Below are 23112 nucleotides of genomic sequence, written 5' to 3'. Positions count from 1 at the left end.
TATATAAAGGCCTGGCCCTGGGATATGGGTTTCCCGGGCACGACATTGGCCTCAAGAGGGGGGCAGAGCAGTACCCCTCCCTTTAAAAAAAAAAAAAAAGGGGGGGCAGGCCACCCGGGTCATAAATGGTCCAGGGATGGGGGGGCATGCAGCTCCTCTTCCTTTTTTAAAATAAATTAAAAAATGAAAGGCCAGGCCCCAGGGGATGCCATCAGTGATGTCACTGACCATGTCAGGAGTAATGTAATATGTGAGATCATAAGCAGGGCATTGCGTGGGCATGAGTGAAATCTGACTAACTATAATGTCCCTGGACTCTTTGCTTTTTTAGTGAATATATATAAAAATATATATATATATATATATATATATATATATATATATATATATATATATATATATATATATATATATATATATATATATATATATTCATATATTCACTAAAAAAGCAAAGAGTCCAGGGACATTATAGTATATATATATATATATATATATATATATATATATATATATATATATATATATATATATATATATATACATACATTAATATTTGGAATTGTGGTCACATTCTACTTGTTCTTTATTCAATTCACATATTAAACTTTATGTTTTTTAAAGTGGCTTATCTCTTTTTTCCGAACAAAATATCAGAGTCAAGTTTTTGATTTGTTTGATTTTTTGTTGCTTCTAAAAATGTGTTGATTTTGGGAAGCACCGCAGGCCTGCTTCATTTAGATGTGCAATCGTTTCGGTTAGTGCTTGTAGTTGTGATTCTACTTTGCAGAATTAATATTTGTTGAAAATGTAATGCAGAAATTGCATTTGTGAATGTGGAGGTTCTGCCAGTTGGGTGAAATTTCCAAATGCATACATTTAAATGTGGAGCTTCATGGATAAGTCCACCTGTAAAAATGTTTGTGAACACCCACACCCTTGTAGGAGTATTCACCGACAATTCAATCAAATATACTCAGGTCAAGTTCAAGAGTAAATGAGTTTCTGGGATGGATTAGGGAAGGAAAACACACTTATTGAATGGGGAATTGGGGTAAGTGTTTCCCCAAAAGCAAAACAGTCCCATGTGCTAGTTCTTTTTGTACAAAGAAAATTCTATCTGATGGAAGCTCTGCATAAGTAAATGCATGAATGTTACACATTGCAAGATGCTATCTGTTTGCAGATAGACAGATGTAAACATAAACTTATATGTATGAAATCTCAGAGTCTCAGGGATAATCGTGCAATATTGATATGAGATAATAAAGGCTGCAGTTGTTCTCCAACACCTGGGCACTGGGTGCTCGATCACTCTCCTTGACTCTAGGGAATGCTTCAAGCAGTCAAGGCCCAGTTCAGTGTAGGAGGTGTGAGGGTGAAGTCTAGTTACAGAACAAGACACTTATCGCAGTTACCAGAAAGATGAGATGTCTATCTAGAGGTATTTTCTGTGAAAGGACAGCACTTTAATTATCCCCGAAAATATGTACACATATGTAGATTTACAAAGCAAATAAGCATTGAAAACCAATAAATTGTGTAATGCAACACCATGGCACCATTAGTCGTATTTGCAACATTGGGCATCAACTTAAAGAAAATATATACTAGCAAATAAGCATTGAAAATCAACAAATTGTGTGATGCAACACCATGGCACCACTTGATGCATTTGCAACATTGGGCATCAACTTAAAGAAAATATACTCTCTGCATTCAGAGAACAAGATGGATTCCTATCCTCCCACTGTCGCCGAGAGACTCTTAAACCAGTGTCCATCGCTGCTAACCAGTTGTGAACCAACGCTTGTAAAGCCACAGAATGCAAAGGGTGCAATCCGTAAGGGATCTAAACAGAACACAAACAACGCAAAATCAAGTGTCTCAGTGTCCATAGTCAAATGTTGTGGCAGTGGAAAAATAGGGTTACTCCTTGTGTATGGCTAGGGTTTGCTAGTTCTTAGGAAAATGGGCGTCTCGTGACTTGGAGGGCAATAGTGGCAAGTCCAGGAGTCAGATCTTGATACTGAAAGTGGGCAGACTGGAGTCTGACCCACGTCGTCTATCGAGGTGTGTGCCCTCAGGCACAAGGACAGACACCTGACCATGCAGAACCTTTTCGAGAGAATCTGGTTCTGGCTAGGACACAGGGCAAAAGGGTCTGCACGACAAGGCAGGGTCAGGAGACATCTACGGGTGGGTCTGTAGTTTGCTTTGGCTTATGACGGGACTGCTCAAAGCACGCTAGCCTGAGGATAGTGGGAACCAGGTACCGTCAAGTGAGGGTTGCACAAAGATGAAAACAAACACAAACACAATGTCGTCACTGTTAGGGATTGTGCTCACTAATCACCCAGGAGGGTATCTGGGCGCTGGTCTGGTCTCTGGTGAGGGCACGGTAGAACTATCAATTCTCCGTGTCTTTATCTGTGGACACTTTAGGATTGCTGGGTGCAGTTCTAAATTTGAGCCGGTGGTTTCCGGTGCTCAGCACCGGCACTTAATTGCCAGTACCAGCGCTAATGACAGTCTGCCACATGGTGGTGCTGTCTGCCTAATTTAGGTATGAGCACAACAACATCTGTTTATTAATTCGATTTACATTTACAATGACTAATACCTGCCTCCCAAGACATTCTTATAGCTTTGGGGATTGGAATAGTGTGAATTGTCAAACTTGTAAGAGTGTGATGCTTAGTTGTTGTGTTGGTACTGTCATTGGCAACACTGGCTGGGGCAACGGATGGTGCAAGCAGTAGTGTCCTCCGTACGAGGGCCCTGGCACTAATTCTTGTGCAAATTAAGCACTGGCTGAGTGCTCCACACATGCCTGCACAGTCAGCATCCAACCAGTGCCAGCACATCTGGACAGTTTGAAGTCAGGCTGGAAGAGAGATTTTATTCACAAAGGGTTTTCTGGCTAGAGCGGGCACATTGAGGACTGGAGTCCACGCTTCACCGGGCAGGTCCAATCACAAGGGGCCAGCTCTGATGGAAACCTCAGACAGGACCTAGATTAAAGGAAGCTGACAAATGAAGACGAGGTGAGGGCTGGAGCCGTCCTTAGTGTTTTTAATGCAAGCAGCTATCCTTCATTCTGTACTCACCACCTTCTACTAAAATGATTTTACCAATAACCTAGGGGAACACCAATGAGGGGTATTCAAGGGGAACGCTACCAATCTTCCAAACACATGAGTTCCAGAGCTTGTGGTCATTATTGCACAACAATGCACATAGTGTTCATTATCATGCACATCTATTCTTTACAGGATAAAATACCCCCTGCAGTATATTATAAGTCACTGAGGAGGTTTGTGACCATATAGAGGACGAAGGTCAAATTCCTTTAAAAAGTCAAGGTGACTTGAAATGTCCTTCTAACGGAGTATTTAACTTCTTATAATACCTGGTGACACCATCACCCTTTCCCCCCTTTCAATCTTTGACGTCTTGCTCCTTGATGGATATAGTAGTTGCACACATGAAAAATTAAACACATCAAGATTAAACACAACAAAAAGCTGTTAGTAACTTGCTCAGTTTATTTTAAAGCGGCTGTAGCGCAGAATAAGTAGCAAGAGGCAGAGAAATCCTTTTGTTCCTGTAATGAACTATATCATGCATAACATAAACATGTGGCAATGAATCTATTCTTTGTGCTGATAAATTTTCATTTTAGAAAATGATGCTTAATGACTAGCCTTTCATCTTGGTTGCTGGCTCTGACCGTATCATTATGAGGCAATAACTCAACTGTAATAACTTATTACAGTTGAGGAGCTACGTCATTTTCTTATTACAGGTTACCGTCTTTAGAAACTGAGCTCATAGTAAATTGAACACCAGGCTCAAAGCTGGACCCTATACTGGTTTGGTGCAATATGGTTCCCTCTTAGCCCCTAATATCTTCTCCATCCTTAGATCTCTCTTTTCACGCGTTCCAGAACCAGACCTGAAAGCTAGCACCATCATTACTTTTTACGAAACAAACAGTATAGACACTGCCAAGACAGCTAATTCCTGCCTTATTACGATTCACACTGCTACTTCCAAAATAATCACAACTAATGTGGCAAAACAACACACCTATCTACTTTTTTTTGTTTTGCTAATAACTTTAAAGCGGTTTGATGAATTTTCACAAAACTTCCCAAATAAAAAAAATGTATCCACCTCAGGTCCTTCCTGGAAAGTGGGGACGGATAAAAAGGGGAGGTCAGAAACGCAGTTTCCCCATGCAATTTCCATACAATTAGACAAAGATACAGAAAAAACAGCTGAAGAGAATGACAGCAAATTTGGCAGAAATACCTGGAGAGGAAGGGTGGCCTGTACCGACCAACCTCTAACTTTAAGAGTTTTTCCTTGCATCCGGACAATTGGTCTGGGAAGAATGTCCGAAAGTAGTAGGGTCTGTGAAAATAAAAGTATAAACACTTCCCTTTAATCTCTACCCATGCAATGACATTTTAGATTTCAAGGAGATGCCGATAAAAAACAACAAAGGACAATCGTGTCTTCAAAGACCTAAGGGAAAGAGAGTCACAGGCCAGGGAGCTGCACGTGGGCATTTTATGACATAGATTGATAGGACCAGTTCTAGAAACTGTGGGGGCATGAGCAGCATCCCATGAAGCCAGGCATTTCAAGCATAAGCAAGAGACAAGAGCTGGGACAAAGCTAGAGCTTTGCCAGAAATGACAACTCCACATTTTGAAAAGACTCTGGTTATAAGAGGAAAGGGGAAATCATGCAAATACCTTCTGTGCTTTACAAAATGTATTCAATGCCTCACACAGATTAGAATGACTAAAATGAAGCGAGCATGCTGAGTCAATAGGTGGCTCAGCCTAACCCGAGCTGCACAAGTACCCTGTGCTTCTAATGCACATCTCTACCGTCACATGCAGACAGGAATGCCTTGGAAGCTCATGGATGTTTGAGAATGTATGATAAATGAAACGAGCTGTTGAACAGGAATAGAATGCCCTTAGGGGTCCTGTCAAGTGTGTTGGATGCCCAAATATACTTAGTGGAGTGTGGCCCTGTGGCTAGGAAGCAACATTTTAGAATACTTCTTTCAGTCCCAACTCATGGTGAGAGTGATGCTGGAAACACATCAAGAAGGTTCAGTCAGATTTGAGAAGAGCCTTGAAACAGGGACACAAATCTTACCGCCAGCTTGATACAAAAGTCTTAGGAACCTAGGGTTGCGTGTGATGTTTTACCTGCAGCGATGAATAGAAGGAAAAAGTTACTTTCCTGTAACAAGGAGTTTTCAGATTTTTCTGTCATGGATTCACATGCTGTACACTCTCCTGTCATCTAGGGTGGGTTCAGGATAGTACAAATGGCTTTTCATATGTTGCGTGGAATGTTTTGTGATTTCACTTTACTTTGCCTTGTATATGTTTGCTAAGACCACTGACTTCCTTGTGCTTTTGTTGTAGGTAAAGAAATGGCCCGGGGTTTGTGGCAAGCCTGTGCAGCATGCTGAGGAGACGGAACCTTCTCACCACCCTCTTCATCGCCTTGCCCTGGGCCCTGCTGCTGACCGTGTGGCACCAGTACCCAACCACGCGCTACCTCCATTTCCTGAGAAGTAAGACACTTTTGAAAAGTCACTTTGTGCATAACTTTCCATTGTTTTTTTAAACTGTATCCCCCCTCGCCGTCACTCTACTTTATGATCCCTAACCCCACATGTCAAATCACTATGTTGCCTATCAATCAATCAATCGTGATTTATAAAGCACGGCTAATCACCCGGTGCGGTATCCAGGCGCTTGCAGGTTCCGGAGGATTATTTGCACAGCCAGGCTTTGAAATGAAATTTGTACTTGTAAAGCGCACTTATACCCCAACTGAGGTGTCCTGGCGCTGTAACGCATACCACTGTGGAACCCATCCTGGCTTTTCCCTGTGAAATGTCCACTCCTGGGCACCCCCAAGGGGAAGCCAGGCATCCCAGCACTGTTGGGGCCGTTGTGGAGATTAAGTAAGCTGTTGCCCAGAGTTGCAGAGTGGGGCCCGTGATTAGACTAGGCACCAAGGCGAGAATTATCAGGTCCGAGGAAAATGAGCCCAAGACCCGCAAAGGCAGGAATTGAACCCTGGTCCCGGGCCAGACCTCTGCATCAGGGTCTGTCACTCTAACCATTGAGCCACACTCCTCCACTATTGACGGCCCTTCGGAATTCCAGAATACCACAAGAGAGCAAACCTGCTCAGTGTTTACTCAATTTACATAGCTATATAGAAACATTCCTAGTGCTGCAACTGTCATAGGCAGGGCCACTGGAATTATGTGACAGGGGAGGTCCAAATCATGCAGCAGGGGTTACTGAATTATGCTGCAAAATTAAGACAAGTTATGTGACATAATAGCACATTATGTGATGGTATTATCTCATTATTTTGTCATTTTTACAGATGTTAACACTATCTGGGCACAGCTTTCACCTGTCACTAGTTTGACTCTCAAATACAGCAATTAGAAACAGAAAGATGATCAGTTGCGAAGGGATTTTCACTGCTCAGCAACAGATGTTGCTGCCTTTTTAGTAACATTTAATCCGTTCGAGCTAGAGACAATTTTTTTCACTAAAATCTGCTGATGATGGAGTATGTGCCTCATGATATTGTAACTAATGTATGCATTCCAATGTTACATTTTGGCAGGTTTGACCTGCCGAAATTTAGTGAAGGTTGCATCCGATCATTACTGGATGCGTTAAATACCTTCAAACTCGTAATTCCGACCCGTGTGTAAACAGAGGACTAAGCCTAGGTCCAAATTAACCGACCCACTCATAACCTATGTATCCAGCTGTAGACGCTGATTAGAAGCAGATTATAAACAAGATGTTTCAAGGCAAAACAGGTCCAAATAAATTCCCTAATCCTTCCACATGCTAGTTTTTTAATGCTCCTAGCTTTCTGTTTTTACTGATAGAGACAGAAAACCCTCTATTTTCCTGTCTCTATTTTTAAATATGGAAAAATACTGATTAAAAGTCTTTTCGGAGATGCTCACTACTGTCAGTAATGACTGGCAGGTCAGTAGCTGTGCAGATTGACAGGTAGGAGAATCAAAAAAAGAAAAAAAGATTCCCTAATGAAGCTTAAATAACTGCAGCTGTAGGGCGGTTTAACCTATTCTACAATGCAAATGTTTTCAGATGACTGTACTGTATGGTAAACAGCTAAACCCCCGCGGACATTAATACATGAGTGCACATTGATCAGTTAAATAAATGTGGATATAAACCCATTGCACCTAAATTTTTAGGCTAAAGAAAAAATAATTATGGATAAATACAAATAAAATGAGCAAATGATACATATGGATAAATACACACAGAAATGTCAAAAAAATAAATACGATAAAATTGGAATCCCTAACTATATTCAACATCGACTGATTAGTATGTGCATCATGATAAAAATGAAAAAGGAGTATTGGAATTACTTCTATCATCATTATGCAATGTGAGATAAAAAAAAAAGAAAAAAGATAATGAAGGACTGCCTCACTGGAGCTCCTGCCCTGTAAGACATTTGTGATTGCTGATTTGTTTGAGTTTGGCCAGACACTCTCTGTGTTCATTTAATCAATAGATTTTCTGTACTCCAGCGGCTACTCACTGGGGAAGGATCAGGCTGTGATATAAACCAGTGTTCTGGTATTAACACCTTTGCTGCGGGGCTAATTCCCCCGCGGCGCTGGGGGGAGGGAGGGGGCGCGCGCAGCGCCATGGTGCTTGTGACGAGCTCGGCTCGTCTCACTGCACAGTGGCGCTGTGCTCTTGACGAGCTGAGCTCGTCATGACCACGCACGTTTGTATAGAATGCTCAGCACCGCGGGGGAATTAGCCCCGCGTGTGAGTACCGCGCGTGTCATGACGAGCTCGGCTCGTCATGAGCACACGGCCACCGTGCCTTGTGACGGGCTGAGCTCGTCATGAGCACGGAAGGAGTTAATTCTTTATTGCAGAGTTACATTCAATCAATCAATCATTTGCATTTGTAAAGCGCGTTACTCACCTGTGGGGGTCTCAAGGCGCTGGGGGAGGGGGGGGGAATGTCAGTGCTCAAAAAGCCAGGTCTTGAGCTGCCTTCTGAAGGAGAGGTGGTCCTGTGTGGCGCGCAGGTGGCTGGGAAGAGAGTTCCAGGTCTTCGCTGCCAGGTAGGAGAAGGACCTGCCCCCGGGGGTGGCCCTGCGGATGCGGGGCACGGCTGCCAGGGCTTGTCCTGTCGAGCGCAGGGTGCAAGGAGGACAGTAGAAGGAGAGGTGGTGGTTGATGAGTTTTGGTCCGAGGTTGTGAAGGGCTTTGTGTGCGTGGGTGAGGAGCCTGAAGGTGATCCTCTTGCTGACTGGGAGCCAGTGAAGTTTCTTCAGGTGTCCGGAGATGTGGTGGTGGCGGGGGATGTTCAGGATGAGTCATGCGGCTGCGTTCTGGATTCGTTGAAGTTTCTTCTGTAGCTTGGTAGTGATGCCGGCGTACAGAGTGTTCCCATAGTCCATGCGGCTGGTGACGAGGGCGTGGGTGACGGTCTTCCTGGTGTCGGTGGGGATCCAGCGTAAGATTTTGCGGAGCATGCGGAGGGTGTTGAAGCATGCCGATGTCACCGCGTTGACCTGTCTGTTCATGGAGAGGGACGAGTCCAGGATGAAGCCGAGGTTGCTGGCATGGTCGGTGGGTTGGGGAGTGCTGCCCAGGGCGGGGGGCCACCAGGATTCGTCCCAGGCGGTGGGAGTAGGGCCGAGGATTAGGACCTCCGTCTTATCGGTGTTGAGTTTAAGCTGGCTGTCTGTCATCCAGTCCGCTACTTCCTTCATGCCTTCGTGTAGTCTGGTTCTTGCTGAGGTGGGGTTGTTGGTGAGGGAGAGGATGAGCTGAGTGTCGTCGGCGTAGGATATGATGTTGAGTCCGTGTTTGCGTGCGATGTTCGTCAGGAGGGTCATGTAAATGTTGAAGAGGGTGGGGCTGAGGGAGACCCTTGTGGGATGCCGCAGATGACTTCAGTAGCTGTAGATCTGAAGGGGGGAGTCGGACTCTCTGTGTTCTTCCGGAGAGGAAGGAGGTGATCCATTCCAGGGCCTTGCCTCGGATGCCGGCGTTGTTGAGGCGCCGTATTAGAGTACGGTGGCATACCGTGTCGAAGGCTGTGGAGAGGTCCAGGAGTATGAGTGCCACGCTCTCTCCCTTGTCTGTCAGGGATCTGATGTCGTCTGTGGCTGCGATGAGGGCGGTCTCCGTGCTGTGGTTAGCTCTGAAACCGAACTGTGAGGGGTCGAGTGAGTCGTTGGATTCTAGGGCGGTGGTGAGTTGAGTGTTGATGATCTTCTCAATCACTTTGGCGGGGAATGGGAAGAGCGAGATGGGCCGGAAGTTTTTGAGTTCGGTGGGGTCTGCTGTAGGTTTCTTTAGGATAGCGTTGAGTTCGGCGTGTTTCCAGTTTTCGGGGAAGGTGGCGGTGGTGAGTGATGCGTTGATGACATCTCGTAGGTGGGGTGCGATGATGTTGTTGGCTTTGTTGAAAATGTGATGCGGGCATGGGTCGGATGGGGATCCTGAGTGGATGGAGTTCATGATGCGGGTGGTTTCCTCGGCGGTGGTTGGGTTCCAGGTGTGGATGGTGGTGTTGTCAGTGTCGGATTCCGGAGGTGGGTTCGTGTTGGATGTGGAGAGGCTGTTGTAAATATCGGTGACCTTGTGGTGAAAGAAGGCCGCGAGGGAGTCGAGTCGCAGAGATCCTGAGAGGGGGGATGGCGCTGTTTTCAGCATCGGGGTTAGAGAGTTCCCTGACGATGCAGAATAGTTCCTTGCTATTGTGGGCGTTGTTTTCGAGCCTATCTTTGAAGGATGATTTTCTTGCTGCGCGGAGGAGTTGGTGGTGTTTGCGGGTGGCGTTCTTGAGAGCAGACATGTTCTCGTCGGTCTGATTGAGGCGCCAGGTTTTTTCGTGGGTGCGACATTCTTTTTTTGAGTCCTTGAGGGTGGGGGTGAACCAGGAGTTTTTCTTGTGGTTGTCTTTGTGTACCTGGGTCTTCAGGGGGGCCAGGAGGTTGGCGCAGTCTGAGATCCAGTTCGTGAGGTTGGAGGCCGCTTCGTTGGGGTCTGCGGTGCTGGTGGGTGGGTTCTGGGAGAGGGCTGTGGTGAGTTGTTCGGTGGTGACTCGGTTCCATTGTCTTCTTGGTGGTTGTTGGGCGTGGTGGTGTACGGTGGTTTGTTCGAAGCTTGAGTGGACACAGCTGTGGTCCGTCCGGGATAGTTTGATGATGTGGCTGAAGGAGATGTGTTTGCTGGAGGAGAAGATCGGATCGAGTGTGTGTCCGGCGTAGTGGGTGGGTGTGTTGACCAGCTGTTTCAGTCCGAGGTTGGCGAGGTTGTCCAGTAGGGTGGTGGTATTGTTGTCGGCGTGGTTCTCCAGGTGGAAGTTGAGGTCCCCTAGGAGTATGTAGTTGGTGGAGGGGAGTGCGTGTGGGCTGATGAAGTCAAGCAGAGCACTCACCGCATGCTGCACTTCAATGAAACATTTCTTCTTTTACCTCTTCAGAAGAGCACAGCAGTTTAATGGTTTCCTGGAGCATGGCAGAGATGCACCCTTGAAATGTCCCTGTTAGAACAAGCTTTTAAACCTTAGTCTTTTGAAGAGATAACTGTATACAAATCAGCAACCATTTTTGGCCAGCCCTGAAAAATGCTAATAAAAGGAAAACGTGTGTCAGACCCCGTTCGGGGGAGGATGTAGGAATGGGGAGCTCCAGTTTAGTTCACTAAGATTTTTGAGCTTTTCACTTCCCAGTTTTTGGGCCTTTACTGTGGGTAAGTTTCACTACCTGAGACACTTGAGGTAACTTTAGGGTAATTTGACTGAGCCTGTTTACCCCCTGTGTCCTCCTTTTATGATAAGGCCACTGGGGTCCACCTAGAATATGGGGCAATGGGTTGGTTTCATATATGAACATGTGCACACGTGTGTCAGCTGTGACACTACTGTTGTGCGCAGCCCAGTAATTGCACACATGTAACCTGGCACAGAAGGGACTGGGCAATAACTGGTACTAATATGGGGAAGGTCTTATAATATTAGCGATAATTAAACCGGCTTCTTGTTCAGACCGTGATAAGTCCTGGTCGCTGGGATGCATGCAGTGTTGTGTCAACCCTTCTGTAACTGAAGCAATTTGCAGGTTTACATTGTCTCTGGTTACGTGTTCCATGAAAGTGACAACTGCTACTTATTACCCTCCTGGTTTTGTGGATCTTATTCCCAGGACCTGTTTAGAGTTACTTATTTTGTGTTTGAAGGCAACTATAATAATTCACTGGGATTTTCCTTCAATCCATTCTGGCACAAGTGAGAGTGACCAGTACTTATGAGCTGGAAACAATTACATAGGAATACAGCCTTGAAAAAATCCTAAAAGGACGAAACAAGTGTCTGCTGAGATAATCATGATGAACCAACAGCAATACATCTACAAACGGTCACTACAACAACTATACTTGTGAAACAATGAAGCGAACAGCAATGCACATACATGTTGGATCAACATATATATAATTGAGTGACTACTTTATCATAGAACGTAGAGTGATGATATGATGTACAACCTTTTTGTGACACTGATTTCAAGTAAAAATAAAAACACCACCACATACCTGAATGACTGAAGTTGATTCATGTAATAGTAACTTCATACAATGTAAGCAATGTAAATGTAATTAATTCTATGACACACTAATGGACATGCACAACTGATTTGCATTATCAAAATTGCAGCTATTTATATGTGAGGGGTGCTCTGCTATTTTGAATTTTCGGTTAAACCCCTGATAAGGTGTTACATTGATAAAGTATAACCTGTGATTATTTTTATTAATATGGTTACTAGCTGACAAAGGTTGTAGGCCTGCCTTATTTAAAGTGACCCCCCCCCTTATATTGTTATAAATCATCTGGTATAGATGTGGGTCATTGTGGGATGGGTTCAGGAGCCACTAGGTGTGAAATCCGATAGGAGAGTGTCACCAAAATGTACTTCCATGTACCTGAATGTATATATGTGTACTTTAATGTGTATTATTTAGTGTTGTGTGTGTATGTGTGTAGTAAAAGTATGTTTCCTTTTTCAAAGAAAATGCACTGACTAGGCCCTAATTTATTGAGTTCTGTTGTAGAAGGCCAGCAGGTTTGCTAGCCCACACCACCTCCCCTTAGTAGGACTTGAATTACTCTGCTTCACAGTGGTAAGTGCTTCATTGGGGTATATGGTTCCCAGTAATAAGACAATCGGAGACCTATTACTTGTAAAGAACACACATCCTTCGCAACTAATAATCCAATTTCTAACACAGAGGAATCAGGATCAGCAAGTGGAGTTAGCCAGGATACAAGTGAAGGAGAACTACTTTGTTGCAGCACACACTTCAACCAGACTGAAGCCTTTGTGTGCTTTAATCCCTCAGGCATGTGATTGACATTTTTGGAGCTGGAGGAGCAAGGAGCAGCAGCTAGAAACCCAGTAGTGCAACGTAAGGCAGTTCTAGGTGAGTGAAATTCGCAGCCCTGTGGAGCTTTCTGAGACTCTGCAACTGCAGTACCACCCAAGGCAGTGCAGTTCTTAAAAGTCTAGGTTGCCAAGATGCAGTGGTTGCAAGAGTATATCCCTTCCGAGGCCCTAGGTTTGTCAGGTACGGCCAGAAAAATTGATGAACTAATCTAGGCACATGGACTGAAGAGGCAGGAACCCAAGAACACTCTCTAGCAGAATAGCCCTTCCAGTGAACAAAGAACTGTAAACGGCATTCCGAAAATCAGAGATTTCACTAATTTCCATATTCTGGTTTTCAATCTACCGTAACAGGAGGTAGAGGAGAAATCTGACAAAAAGGATTAAGCACAAAAGTCTTAATCCGGGAGACATAAAAAGTAGGGTGAATGTTCCAAGAGTTAGGAAATAGAGCCTAAAGGCAATGGGATTGATTTGGTTGGTTATTACAAAGCGACCCAAAAATCAAGGATGTAACCGGACTGATAGTTTTCAAGTGGGCAAGAACCTGGAAGACAGCTAAATCTTCTTTCCTACCTTAACGTTTGAGACTTTTCTTCTTAATCTACCTGTTCTACCCTTATAGCAGTTTTAGAAAATCTAAAAAAAATCTAAAAATTCCGGGCAATCACTTTTCTTCCAGAGTCAAGTCTCTCTAGGAAACCATCAGCAGCAGGCACAAGAAGAGTGGACAACAGAGAAGATGGAAAGGAATGCAGATGAAAACAATGGATACAATAGAATGGAGAAAGCTTGGTAGCAAAGTGAAAAGTGTTGTTCTACAAGAACTCTACTAAGGGTAAGAATTCTGCGCAGTTGCTTTGAGTGGCATTGCAGAAACATCTGAGACACTGCTCAAGGCTCTGATTGGCCCTCTCAGCCGGTCCATTGCATTGCAGATGGTAATCTGAGGACAGAGTTCGATGGATATAAAGTGTAAAGAAAATTGAGCGCTGTAAGCTAGAAATTTGCCGAGAACCCTGTCTGAGATTATATGTAAGGTATCCCTTGCAAGTGGAATATATCAGCCAGGAATATCCTTGCTATCATACTGGAAGATGGAATTCTCTGAAACAAAGTAAAGTATGCTATTTTGGAAAAGATGTCTACTATGAGCATGATCAATCGGTTATCTGCCGAAGGGGGTAAATCCACATTAAATTTGGTGGAAATTGTGTGTCATGGATGAGGAGGGACAGGCAAAGGCTGGGGAAAGCTAAAAGCTATCATGGACTGCCATGGATTGTGCTCAAAAAGACAATACTATGTTACGAAACTTCTCTAGTCCCTCTTTTAAGTCAATAAGGGTAGGGGGAACCTAGTTGATTTTTATAAAAGGACCCTCACCCACCAGTACCACTTGTGGCATGCTTCACCCTTGGGTCCTCACTTAATATCCCTAAAGTGTGTGGGCTCAATACTGTTGAATATCGGAGCTCTAATTTTAGAGGGTGCAATGGAATCTAAAGTTACAATTGCCTGCAGGTTACCCCTTTTTCTTTTTTGTACACTTCTTTATTCAGGGCACCATTGACAAGGTTAAAAACAATAAGTGATGTCCTAGGAGCATGATCAGACTTAGACTAAGAGTAAGACAGAGCACTAGAAATATTAGGAAACAGAGACAAAGGGAGAAAAAAAAAGGAAAAAACAACTGCCAGAGTGAGAAAAGTGTAGAATGGTGGTCTACAGAGGTACACGAAGAAACCAAAGCTAGCCCGCTGTGATATAATGCAACCTTTGCATTTGGCAGCATCATTGACTGGCTCTAAGAAAAACATTGGCCACCTGCACTTATTGATTATAAATTAAGCACTGATTTTACCTGAAACTGATGTAATACTTGAACCAGAGAGTGTATGCAGAGAGTGAGGAGTAGATGGGAGAGGGAGGACCTCTGAGAAGCTCTGCACTGCAGCCTGTGAGAGGTCGAAACACATTTGCCTATACATACTTGTTGGCTATTGTAATAAAGAAACCCACTCATGGGCATTCCAGATACTCCCATTTTTCCACAAGTCTGCTCAAGGAAAGGACATGTCCAGCTCGTCCCTGCTACTTTCAAGAGTACAGAAATTGATTCACCAATCCTGTACTGTCCCAACTAGACTGCACACATCTTGGAGAGGCACTTCCTGCATTTCATGAAGATCATCAGACTCACATCATCCAAAACTGGGAAGCAAAGTACTTTACTGAATAACCTGAAAAGATTATAAAACTGTATGTATAAGACAAAAAACAATCAATGAGGTAGAACCAAATTGGAAATAAAAAGTCCTTTTAGCTATGCTGTAGTGATGGAAGACTTAGAGTGCACTTCCGTTCCAAGATGGAGTGACTTCAATTCCGAGGTTGTCTGCTCGCTTAGGACCCCTCTTGTAACCTATGAATAATTGGGCGTAGCCTTGATGTCTCAACTCTCAAATCAATTTATTTTCAATGTTGTAGAAGATTTCAAACAGTCATTCTGTCTGTCCTGTCACTGCCACGGGGTCTCTGAGCTTGCTCTTCCCTGACTAATGTCACTCAATCATCTCACATTTGATGGATGGTGAAGAAGGAACACATCTGTAACTGCCAAGAGAGATGTGATATGGCATCCTTCATGGAAACATTTTCTGAAACATGTTTCTAAAATCTATAGTTTCTTTGCCAAACTCTTCATGCAGGATGTTTCTGTTCTTAAATAGTGAGGATGTGTGCTGCTGACACGAAGGGTGCAGCCCAACTGGGCAGTGATAAGGGAGCTGTTGTAGGGAAAGGAGACTCCAGTCTATCATGGCGGAGTGCAACCCCACTACTGGAAGGAAGATCCTTTCATAGAGGTAGGAAGACAGAGGCATTGGGGTTACGTATTTAGAGCCAGAGAAACACAGGCACTGGGTTACATATTTAGAGTTAGGGAGCTGCAGGCACTGGTTGCAAATTTAGAGTTAGGGAGCCGCAGGCACTGGGTTCCATATTTAGAGTTAGGGAGCTGCAGGCACTGGGTTCCATATTTAGAGTCAGGGAGTCTCAGAAGCTGAGTTACATATTTAGAGTCGGGGAGCCGCAGGCTCTTGGTTAAATATTTAGAGTTAGGGAGCCGCAGGCTCTTGGTTACATATTTAGAGTTAGGGAGCCGCAGTCACTGGTTGGAAATTTATAGTTAGGGAGCCGCAGGCAGTGGGTTCCATATTTAGAGTTAGGGAGCCACAGGCACTGGGTTCCATAGTTAGAGTCAGGGAGCCGCAGGCGCTGAGTTATATATTTAGATTCAGGGAGCCGCAGGCGCTGAGTTACATATTTAGAGTCGGGGAGCCGCAGGCGCTGAGTTACATATTTAGAGTTAGGGAGCCACAGGCGCTGGGTTCCGTATGTAGAGTCAGGGAGCCGCAGGCGCTGAGTTACATTTTTAGAGTTAGGGAGCCACAGGCGCGGGTTCAATATTTAGAGTTAGGGAGCCGCAGGCACTGAGTTACATATTGAGAGTTAGGGAGCCGCAGGCACTAGCTTATGTATTGAGAGTTAGGGAGCAGCAGGCGCTGGGTTCCATATTTAGAGTTAGGGAGCCGCAGGCACTAGGTTCTATATTTAGAGTTAGGGAGCCGCAGGCACTGGTTGCAAATTTATAGTTAGGGAGCCGCAGGCACTGGGTTCCATATTTAGAGTTAGGGAGCCACAGGCACTGGGTTCCGTATGTACAGTCAAGGAGCCGCAGGCGCTGAGTTACATTTTTAGAGTAAGGGAGCCGCAGGTGTTGGGTTCCATATTTAGAGTTAGGGAGCCGCAGGCACTAGCTTACGTATTGAGAGTTAGGGAGCAGCAGGCGCTGGGTTCCATATTTAGAGTTAGGGAGCCGCAGGCACTAGGTTCTATATTTAGAGTTAGGGAGCCGCAGGCACTAGCTTACGTATTGAGAGTTAGGGAGCAGCAGGCACTGGGTTACATATTTAGAGTTAGGCAGCCACAGGCACTAGATTCCATATTTAGAGTTAGGGAGCCGCAGGCACTGACTTCCATATTTAGAGGCAGGGAGCCGCAGGTGCTGATTTCCATATTTAGAGTCAGGGAACCGCAGGCACTGGGTTACATATTGAGAGTTAGGGAGCCACAGGCACTGGCTTATGTATTGAGAGTTAGGGAGCCGTAGGCACCGGGTAACATATTTAGAGTTAGGGAGCCACAGGCACTAGATTCCATATTTAGAGTCAGGGCGCCGCAGGCACTGAGTTACATATTGAGAGTTAGGGAGCCGCAGGCACTGGCTTACGTATTGAGAGATAGGGAGCTGCAGGCAGTGGGTTACATATTTAGAGTTAGGGAGCCACAGGCACTAGATTCCATATTTAGAGATAGGGATCTGCAGGCACTGGGTTCCATATTTAGAATCAGGGAGCCACAGGCGCTGAGTTACGTATTTAGAGTTAGGGAGCCGCAGGCGCTGGGTTACATATTTAGAATCAGGGAGCCACAGGCGCTGAGTTACGTATTTAGAGTTAGGGAGCCGCAGGCACTGGGTTACATATTTAGAGTCAGGGAGCCGCAGGCGCTGAGTTACATATTTAGAATCAGGGAGCCACAGGCGCTGAGTTACGTATTTAGAGTTAGGAAGCCGCAGGCACTGGGTTACATATTTAGAGTCAGGGAGCCGCAGGCACTGAGTTACATATTTAGAGTTAGGGAGCCACAGGCACTAGATTCCATATTTAGAGTCAGGGAGCCGCAGGCACTAGGTTACATATTTAGAGTCAGGGAGCCGCAGGCACTAGGTTACATATTTAGAGTCAGGGAGCCGCAGGCACTAGGTTACATATTTAGAGTCAGGGAGCCGCAGGCACTAGGTTACATATTTAGAATCAGGGAGCCACAGGCGCTGAGTTACGTATTTAGAGTTAGGAAGCCGCAGGCACTGGGTTACATATTTAGAGTCAGGGAGCCGCAGGCACTGAGTTACATATTTAGAGTTAGGGAGCCACAGGCACTAGATTCCATATTTAGAGTCAGGGAGCCGCAGGCACTAGGTTACATATTTAGAGTCAGGGAGCCGCAGGCACTAGGTTACATATTTAGAGTTAAGGATCTGCAGGCACTGGGTTACGCATTTACACTTAGGGAGCCGCAGTCACTGGGTTACATATTTAGAAATAGGGAGCCACAGTCACAGGGATACATATTTAGAGTTAGGGAGCCGCAGTCACAGGGTTACATAATTGGACTTAGGGAGCCGCAGTCACTGGGTTACGTATTTAGAAATAGGGAGCCGCAGTCACTGGGTTACAGACTTAGAGTTAGGGAGGCCACGGGAAGTACATACTTAGAGTTTGGGAGATGCAGGTATTAGGCTTGTGTACATAGAGTTAATGAACCGCACGCACAGGGTTACATATTTAGAGTTAGGGAACCGCAGAAACTAGGCTACATATTTGGAGTTAGGGAGCCGCAGTCACTGAGTTTACATACTTAGAATTAGGGAGATGTAGGTATTCGGCTTTTGTACATAGAGTTAGGGAAATGGAGGCAGAGGGATTGTGTACGCAGAGTTAGAGAGACACAGGCACTGGGGTTATGTACATAGAGTAAGGGAGATGTAGACCCTGGGGGTTTGTACACAGAGTTATAGAGACACAGGTACTAAGGTCGCGTACATAGAGTAAGGGAGATGCCAGCCCAGTGGTTGCACAAAAACAATTATAGCGAGGCAGGCATTGGGGTTGCATACATAGGGTTATTAGCAAGACACAGGCACTGGATTGCACATAGGCATTGGGGTTGCATTCATAGAATTAATAGGACACAGGCACTAGGGATGTGCACATAGAGTTAGGGGGATGCCAGAGCTGTGGTTACATAAATACAGTTATGGAGACATAGGCACTGGGGTTGTGTACAAATAGTTTTAGAGACACAGACATTAGGGCTATGTGCACAGAGTCAACAAGACACAGGCACTGGGATTGCGTACATAGTGCTAGGGAAAAACCAGGACTGGGGTTGCGTTCATAGAGTTAGGGAGACACAGGCACTGGGGTGGTGTACAGAGAGTTAGGGAGACACAGGCACTGGGGTTGTGTACAGAGAGTTAGGAAGGAGAAGGTACTGGGGGTTGCGTTCATAGAGTTAGGGAGACACAGGCACTGGGGTGGTGTACAGAGAGTTAGGAAGGAAAAGGTACTGGGGGTTGCGTAAGTAGAGTTAGGGAGACACAGGCACTGGGGTTGTGTACAGAGAGTTAGGGAGACACAGGCACTGGGGTGGTGTACAGAGAGTTAAGGAGATGCCAGCACTGTGCTTGCATAGAAACAGTTGCCGCGGCATAGGAATTGGCGTTGTGTGCATAGAGTTTGGGAGACGCAGGCACTGGGGCTTGTGTACATAGAGTTAGGGAGACAACAGCACTGAGGATGTATGCAAAATATTTGGGAGACATCAGCACTGGGGTTGCACGTATAAAGTTAAGTTAGGGAGACGCAAGCAGTGGGGTTATGTATATAGAGTTAGGGAGCCGCAGGCACTGGGTTCCATATTTAGAGTCAGGGAGCCGCAGGTGCTGGGTTCCATATTTAGAGTTTGGGAGCCGCAGGCGCTGGGTTCCATATTTAGAGTTTGGGAGCCGCAGGCGCTGGGTTCCATATTTAGAGTTTGGGAGCCGCAGGCGCTGGGTTCCATATTTAGAGTTTGGGAGACGCAGGCGCTGAGTTCCATATTTAGAGTTTGGGAGACGCAGGCGCTGAGTTCCATATTTAGAGTTTGGGAGCCGCAGGCGCTGGGTTCCATATTTAGAGTTTGGGAGACGCAGGCGCTGAGTTCCATATTTAGAGTTTGGGAGACGCAGGCGCTGAGTTCCATATTTAGAGTCAGGGAGCCGAAGGCGCTGGGTTTCATATTTAGAGTTTGGGAGACGCAGGCGCTGGGTTTCATATTGAAAGTTAGGGAGCCGCAGGTGCTGGGTTCCATATTTAGAGTTAGGGAGCCGCAGGTGCTGGGTTCCATATTTAGAGTTAGGGAGCCGCAGGTGCTGGGTTCCATATTTAGAGTTAGGGAGCAGCAGGTGCTGGGTTCCATATTTAGAGTTTGGGAGAAGCAGGCGCTGGGTTTCATATTTAGAGTCAGGGAGTGCAGGCACTGGGTTTCATATTTAGAGTTTGGGAGAAGCAGGCGCTGGGTTTCATATTTAGAGTTTGGGAGACGCAGGCACTGGGTTTCATATTTAGAGTTTGGGAGACGCAGGTGCTGGATTTCATATTTAGAGTTTGGGAGAAGCAGGCGCTGGGTTTCATATTTAGAGTCAGGGAGCCGCAGGCACTGGGTTTCATATTTAGAGTTAGGGAGCCGCAGGCGCTGGGTTCCATATTTAGAGTTTGGGAGCCGCAGGCGCTGGGTTCCATATTTAGAGTTTGGGAGACGCAGGCGCTGAGTTCCATATTTAGAGTTTGGGAGACGCAGGCGCTGAGTTCCATATTTAGAGTTTGGGAGCCGCAGGCGCTGGGTTCCATATTTAGAGTTTGGGAGACGCAGGCGCTGAGTTCCATATTTAGAGTTTGGGAGACGCAGGCGCTGAGTTCCATATTTAGAGTCAGGGAGCCGAAGGCGCTGGGTTTCATATTTAGAGTTTGGGAGACGCAGGCGCTGGGTTTCATATTGAAAGTTAGGGAGCCGCAGGTGCTGGGTTCCATATTTAGAGTTAGGGAGCCGCAGGTGCTGGGTTCCATATTTAGAGTTAGGGAGCCGCAGGTGCTGGGTTCCATATTTAGAGTTAGGGAGCCGCAGGTGCTGGGTTCCATATTTAGAGTTTGGGAGAAGCAGGCGCTGGGTTTCATATTTAGAGTCAGGGAGTGCAGGCACTGGGTTTCATATTTAGAGTTTGGGAGAAGCAGGCGCTGGGTTTCATATTTAGAGTTTGGGAGACGCAGGCACTGGGTTTCATATTTAGAGTTTGGGAGACGCAGGCGCTGGGTTTCATATTTAGAGTTTGGGAGAAGCAGGCGCTGGGTTTCATATTTAGAGTCAGGGAGCCGCAGGCACTGGGTTTCATATTTAGAGTTAGGGAGCCGCAGGCGCTGGGTTCCATATTTAGAGTTTGGGAGACGCAGGCGCTGGGTTTCATATTTAGAGTTTGGGAGAAGCAGGCGCTGGGTTTCATATTTAGAGTCAGGGAGCCGCAGGCACTGGGTTTCATATTTAGAGTTAGGGAGCCGCAGGCGCTGGGTTCCATATTTAGAGTTTGGGAGACGCAGGCGCTGGGTTTCATATTTAGAGTCAGGGAGCCGCAGGCGCTGGGTTCCATATTTAGAGTTTGGGAGACGCAGGCGCTGGGTTTCATATTTAGAGTTAGGGAGCCGCAGGTGCTGAGTTCCATATTGAAAGTTAGGGAGCCGCAGGCGCTGAGTTCCATATTGAAAGTTAGGGAGCCGCAGGCGCTGAGTTCCATATTTAGAGTTTGGGAGCCGCAGGCACTTGGTTTCATATTTAGAGTCAGGGAGCCGCAGGCACTGAGTTACATATTTAGAGTTAGGGAGCCGCAGGCGCTGAGTTCCATATTTAGAGTTTGGGAGCCGCAGGCACTTGGTTTCATATTTAGAGTCAGGGAGCCGCAGGCACTGAGTTACATATTTAGAGTTAGGGAGCCGCAGGCGCTGAGTTCCATATTTAGAGTTTGGGAGACGCAGGCGCTGGGTTTCATATTTAGAGTTAGGGAGCCGCAGGCAGTGGGTTCCATATTTAGAGTCAGGGAGCCGCAGGCAGTGGGTTCCATATTTAGAGTCAGGGAGTGCAGGCACTGAGTTACATATTTAGAGTTAGGGAGCCGCAGGCGCTGAGTTACATATTTAGAGTTAGGGAGCCGCAGGCGCTGAGTTACATATTTAGAGTTAGGGAGCCGCAGGTGCTGAGTTCCATATTGAAAGTTAGGGAGCCGCAGGCGCTGAGTTCCATATTGAAAGTTAGGGAGCCGCAGGTGCTGGGTTACATATTTAGAGTTAGGGAGCCGCAGGCAGTGGGTTCCATATTTAGAGTCAGGGAGCCGCAGGCAGTGGGTTCCATATTTAGAGTCAGGGAGTGCAGGCACTGAGTTACATATTTAGAGTTAGGGAGCCGCAGGCGCTGAGTTACATATTTAGAGTTAGGGAGCCGCAGGTGCTGAGTTCCATATTGAAAGTTAGGGAGCCGCAGGCGCTGAGTTCCATATTGAAAGTTAGGGAGCCGCAGGTGCTGGGTTACATATTTAGAGTTAGGGAGCCGCAGGCAGTGGGTTCCATATTTAGAGTCAGGGAGCCGCAGGCAGTGGGTTCCATATTTAGAGTCAGGGAGTGCAGGCACTGAGTTACATATTTAGAGTTAGGGAACCGCAGGCGCTGAGTTACATATTTAGAGTTAGGGAGCCGCAGGCGCTGAGTTACATATTTAGAGTTAGGGAGCCGCAGGCGCTGAGTTACATATTTAGAGTTAGGGAGCCGCAGGTGCTGAGTTCCATATTGAAAGTTAGGGAGCCGCAGGCGCTGAGTTCCATATTGAAAGTTAGGGAGCCGCAGGTGCTGGGTTACATATTTAGAGTTAGGGAGCCGCAGGCAGTGGGTTCCATATTTAGAGTCAGGGAGCCGCAGGCAGTGGGTTCCATATTTAGAGTCAGGGAGTGCAGGCACTGAGTTACATATTTAGAGTTAGGGAGCCGCAGGTGCTGAGTTCCATATTGAAAGTTAGGGAGCCGCAGGCGCTGAGTTCCATATTGAAAGTTAGGGAGCCGCAGGTGCTGGGTTACATATTTAGAGTTAGGGAGCCGCAGGCAGTGGGTTCCATATTTAGAGTCAGGGAGCCGCAGGCAGTGGGTTCCATATTTAGAGTCAGGGAGTGCAGGCACTGAGTTACATATTTAGAGTTAGGGAGCCGCAGGCGCTGAGTTACATATTTAGAGTTAGGGAGCCGCAGGTGCTGAGTTCCATATTGAAAGTTAGGGAGCCGCAGGCGCTGAGTTCCATATTGAAAGTTAGGGAGCCGCAGGTGCTGGGTTTCATATTTAGAGTCAGGGAGCCGAAGGCACTGGGTGTTCATATTTAGAGTTAGGGAGCCGCAGGTGCTGGGTTACATATTTAGAGTTAGGGAGCCGCAGGCACTGGGTTACATATTTAGAGTCAGGGAGCCGCAGGCACTGGGTTTCATATTTAGAGTCAGGGAGCCGCAGGCACTGGGTTTCATATTTAGAGTCAGGGAGCCGCAGGCACTGGGTTTCATATTTAGAGTCAGGGAGCCGAAGGCACTGGGTGTTCATATTTAGAGTTAGGGAGACGCAGGCGCTGGGTTTCATATTTAGAGTCAGGGAGCCACAGGCGCTGAGTTCCATATTTAGAGTTTGGGAGACACAGGCGCTGGGTTTCATATTTAGAGTCAGGGAGCCGCAGGCACTGGGTTTCATATTTAGAGTCAGGGAGCCGCAGGCACTGGTTTCATATTTAGAGTTGGGGAGCTGCAGGCACTGGGTTTCAGATTTGGAGTTAGGGAACCGCAGGCACTGGATGTTCATATTTAGAGTTAGGGAGACACAGGAGCTGGGTTTCATATTTAGAGTC

At 46.1% G+C, this 23112-nt stretch overlaps 1 protein-coding gene across 1 annotated transcript in view; it reads left to right on the top strand.

Moving 5' to 3' along the window:
- Nucleotides 1–5496: 5496 nt before the first annotated feature.
- The window catches only part of LOC144771506 (galactosylgalactosylxylosylprotein 3-beta-glucuronosyltransferase 1-like), a 119558-nt gene continuing 101942 nt past the window's right edge, over nt 5497–23112 (top strand). The window contains exon 1 of the mRNA XM_078655921.1: nt 5497–5608. Within this exon, the coding sequence (XP_078512047.1) occupies nt 5497–5608 (112 nt within the window). The remainder of the gene's footprint in view (nt 5609–23112) is intronic.

Source organism: Lissotriton helveticus, chromosome 8, assembly GCF_964261635.1.
Source record: "Lissotriton helveticus chromosome 8, aLisHel1.1, whole genome shotgun sequence".
In the NCBI taxonomy this organism is placed as follows: domain Eukaryota; kingdom Metazoa; phylum Chordata; class Amphibia; order Caudata; family Salamandridae; genus Lissotriton; species Lissotriton helveticus.
The sequence above is the reverse complement of the archived record's forward strand: the minus strand, read 5'-3'. Positions and strand labels throughout refer to the sequence as shown.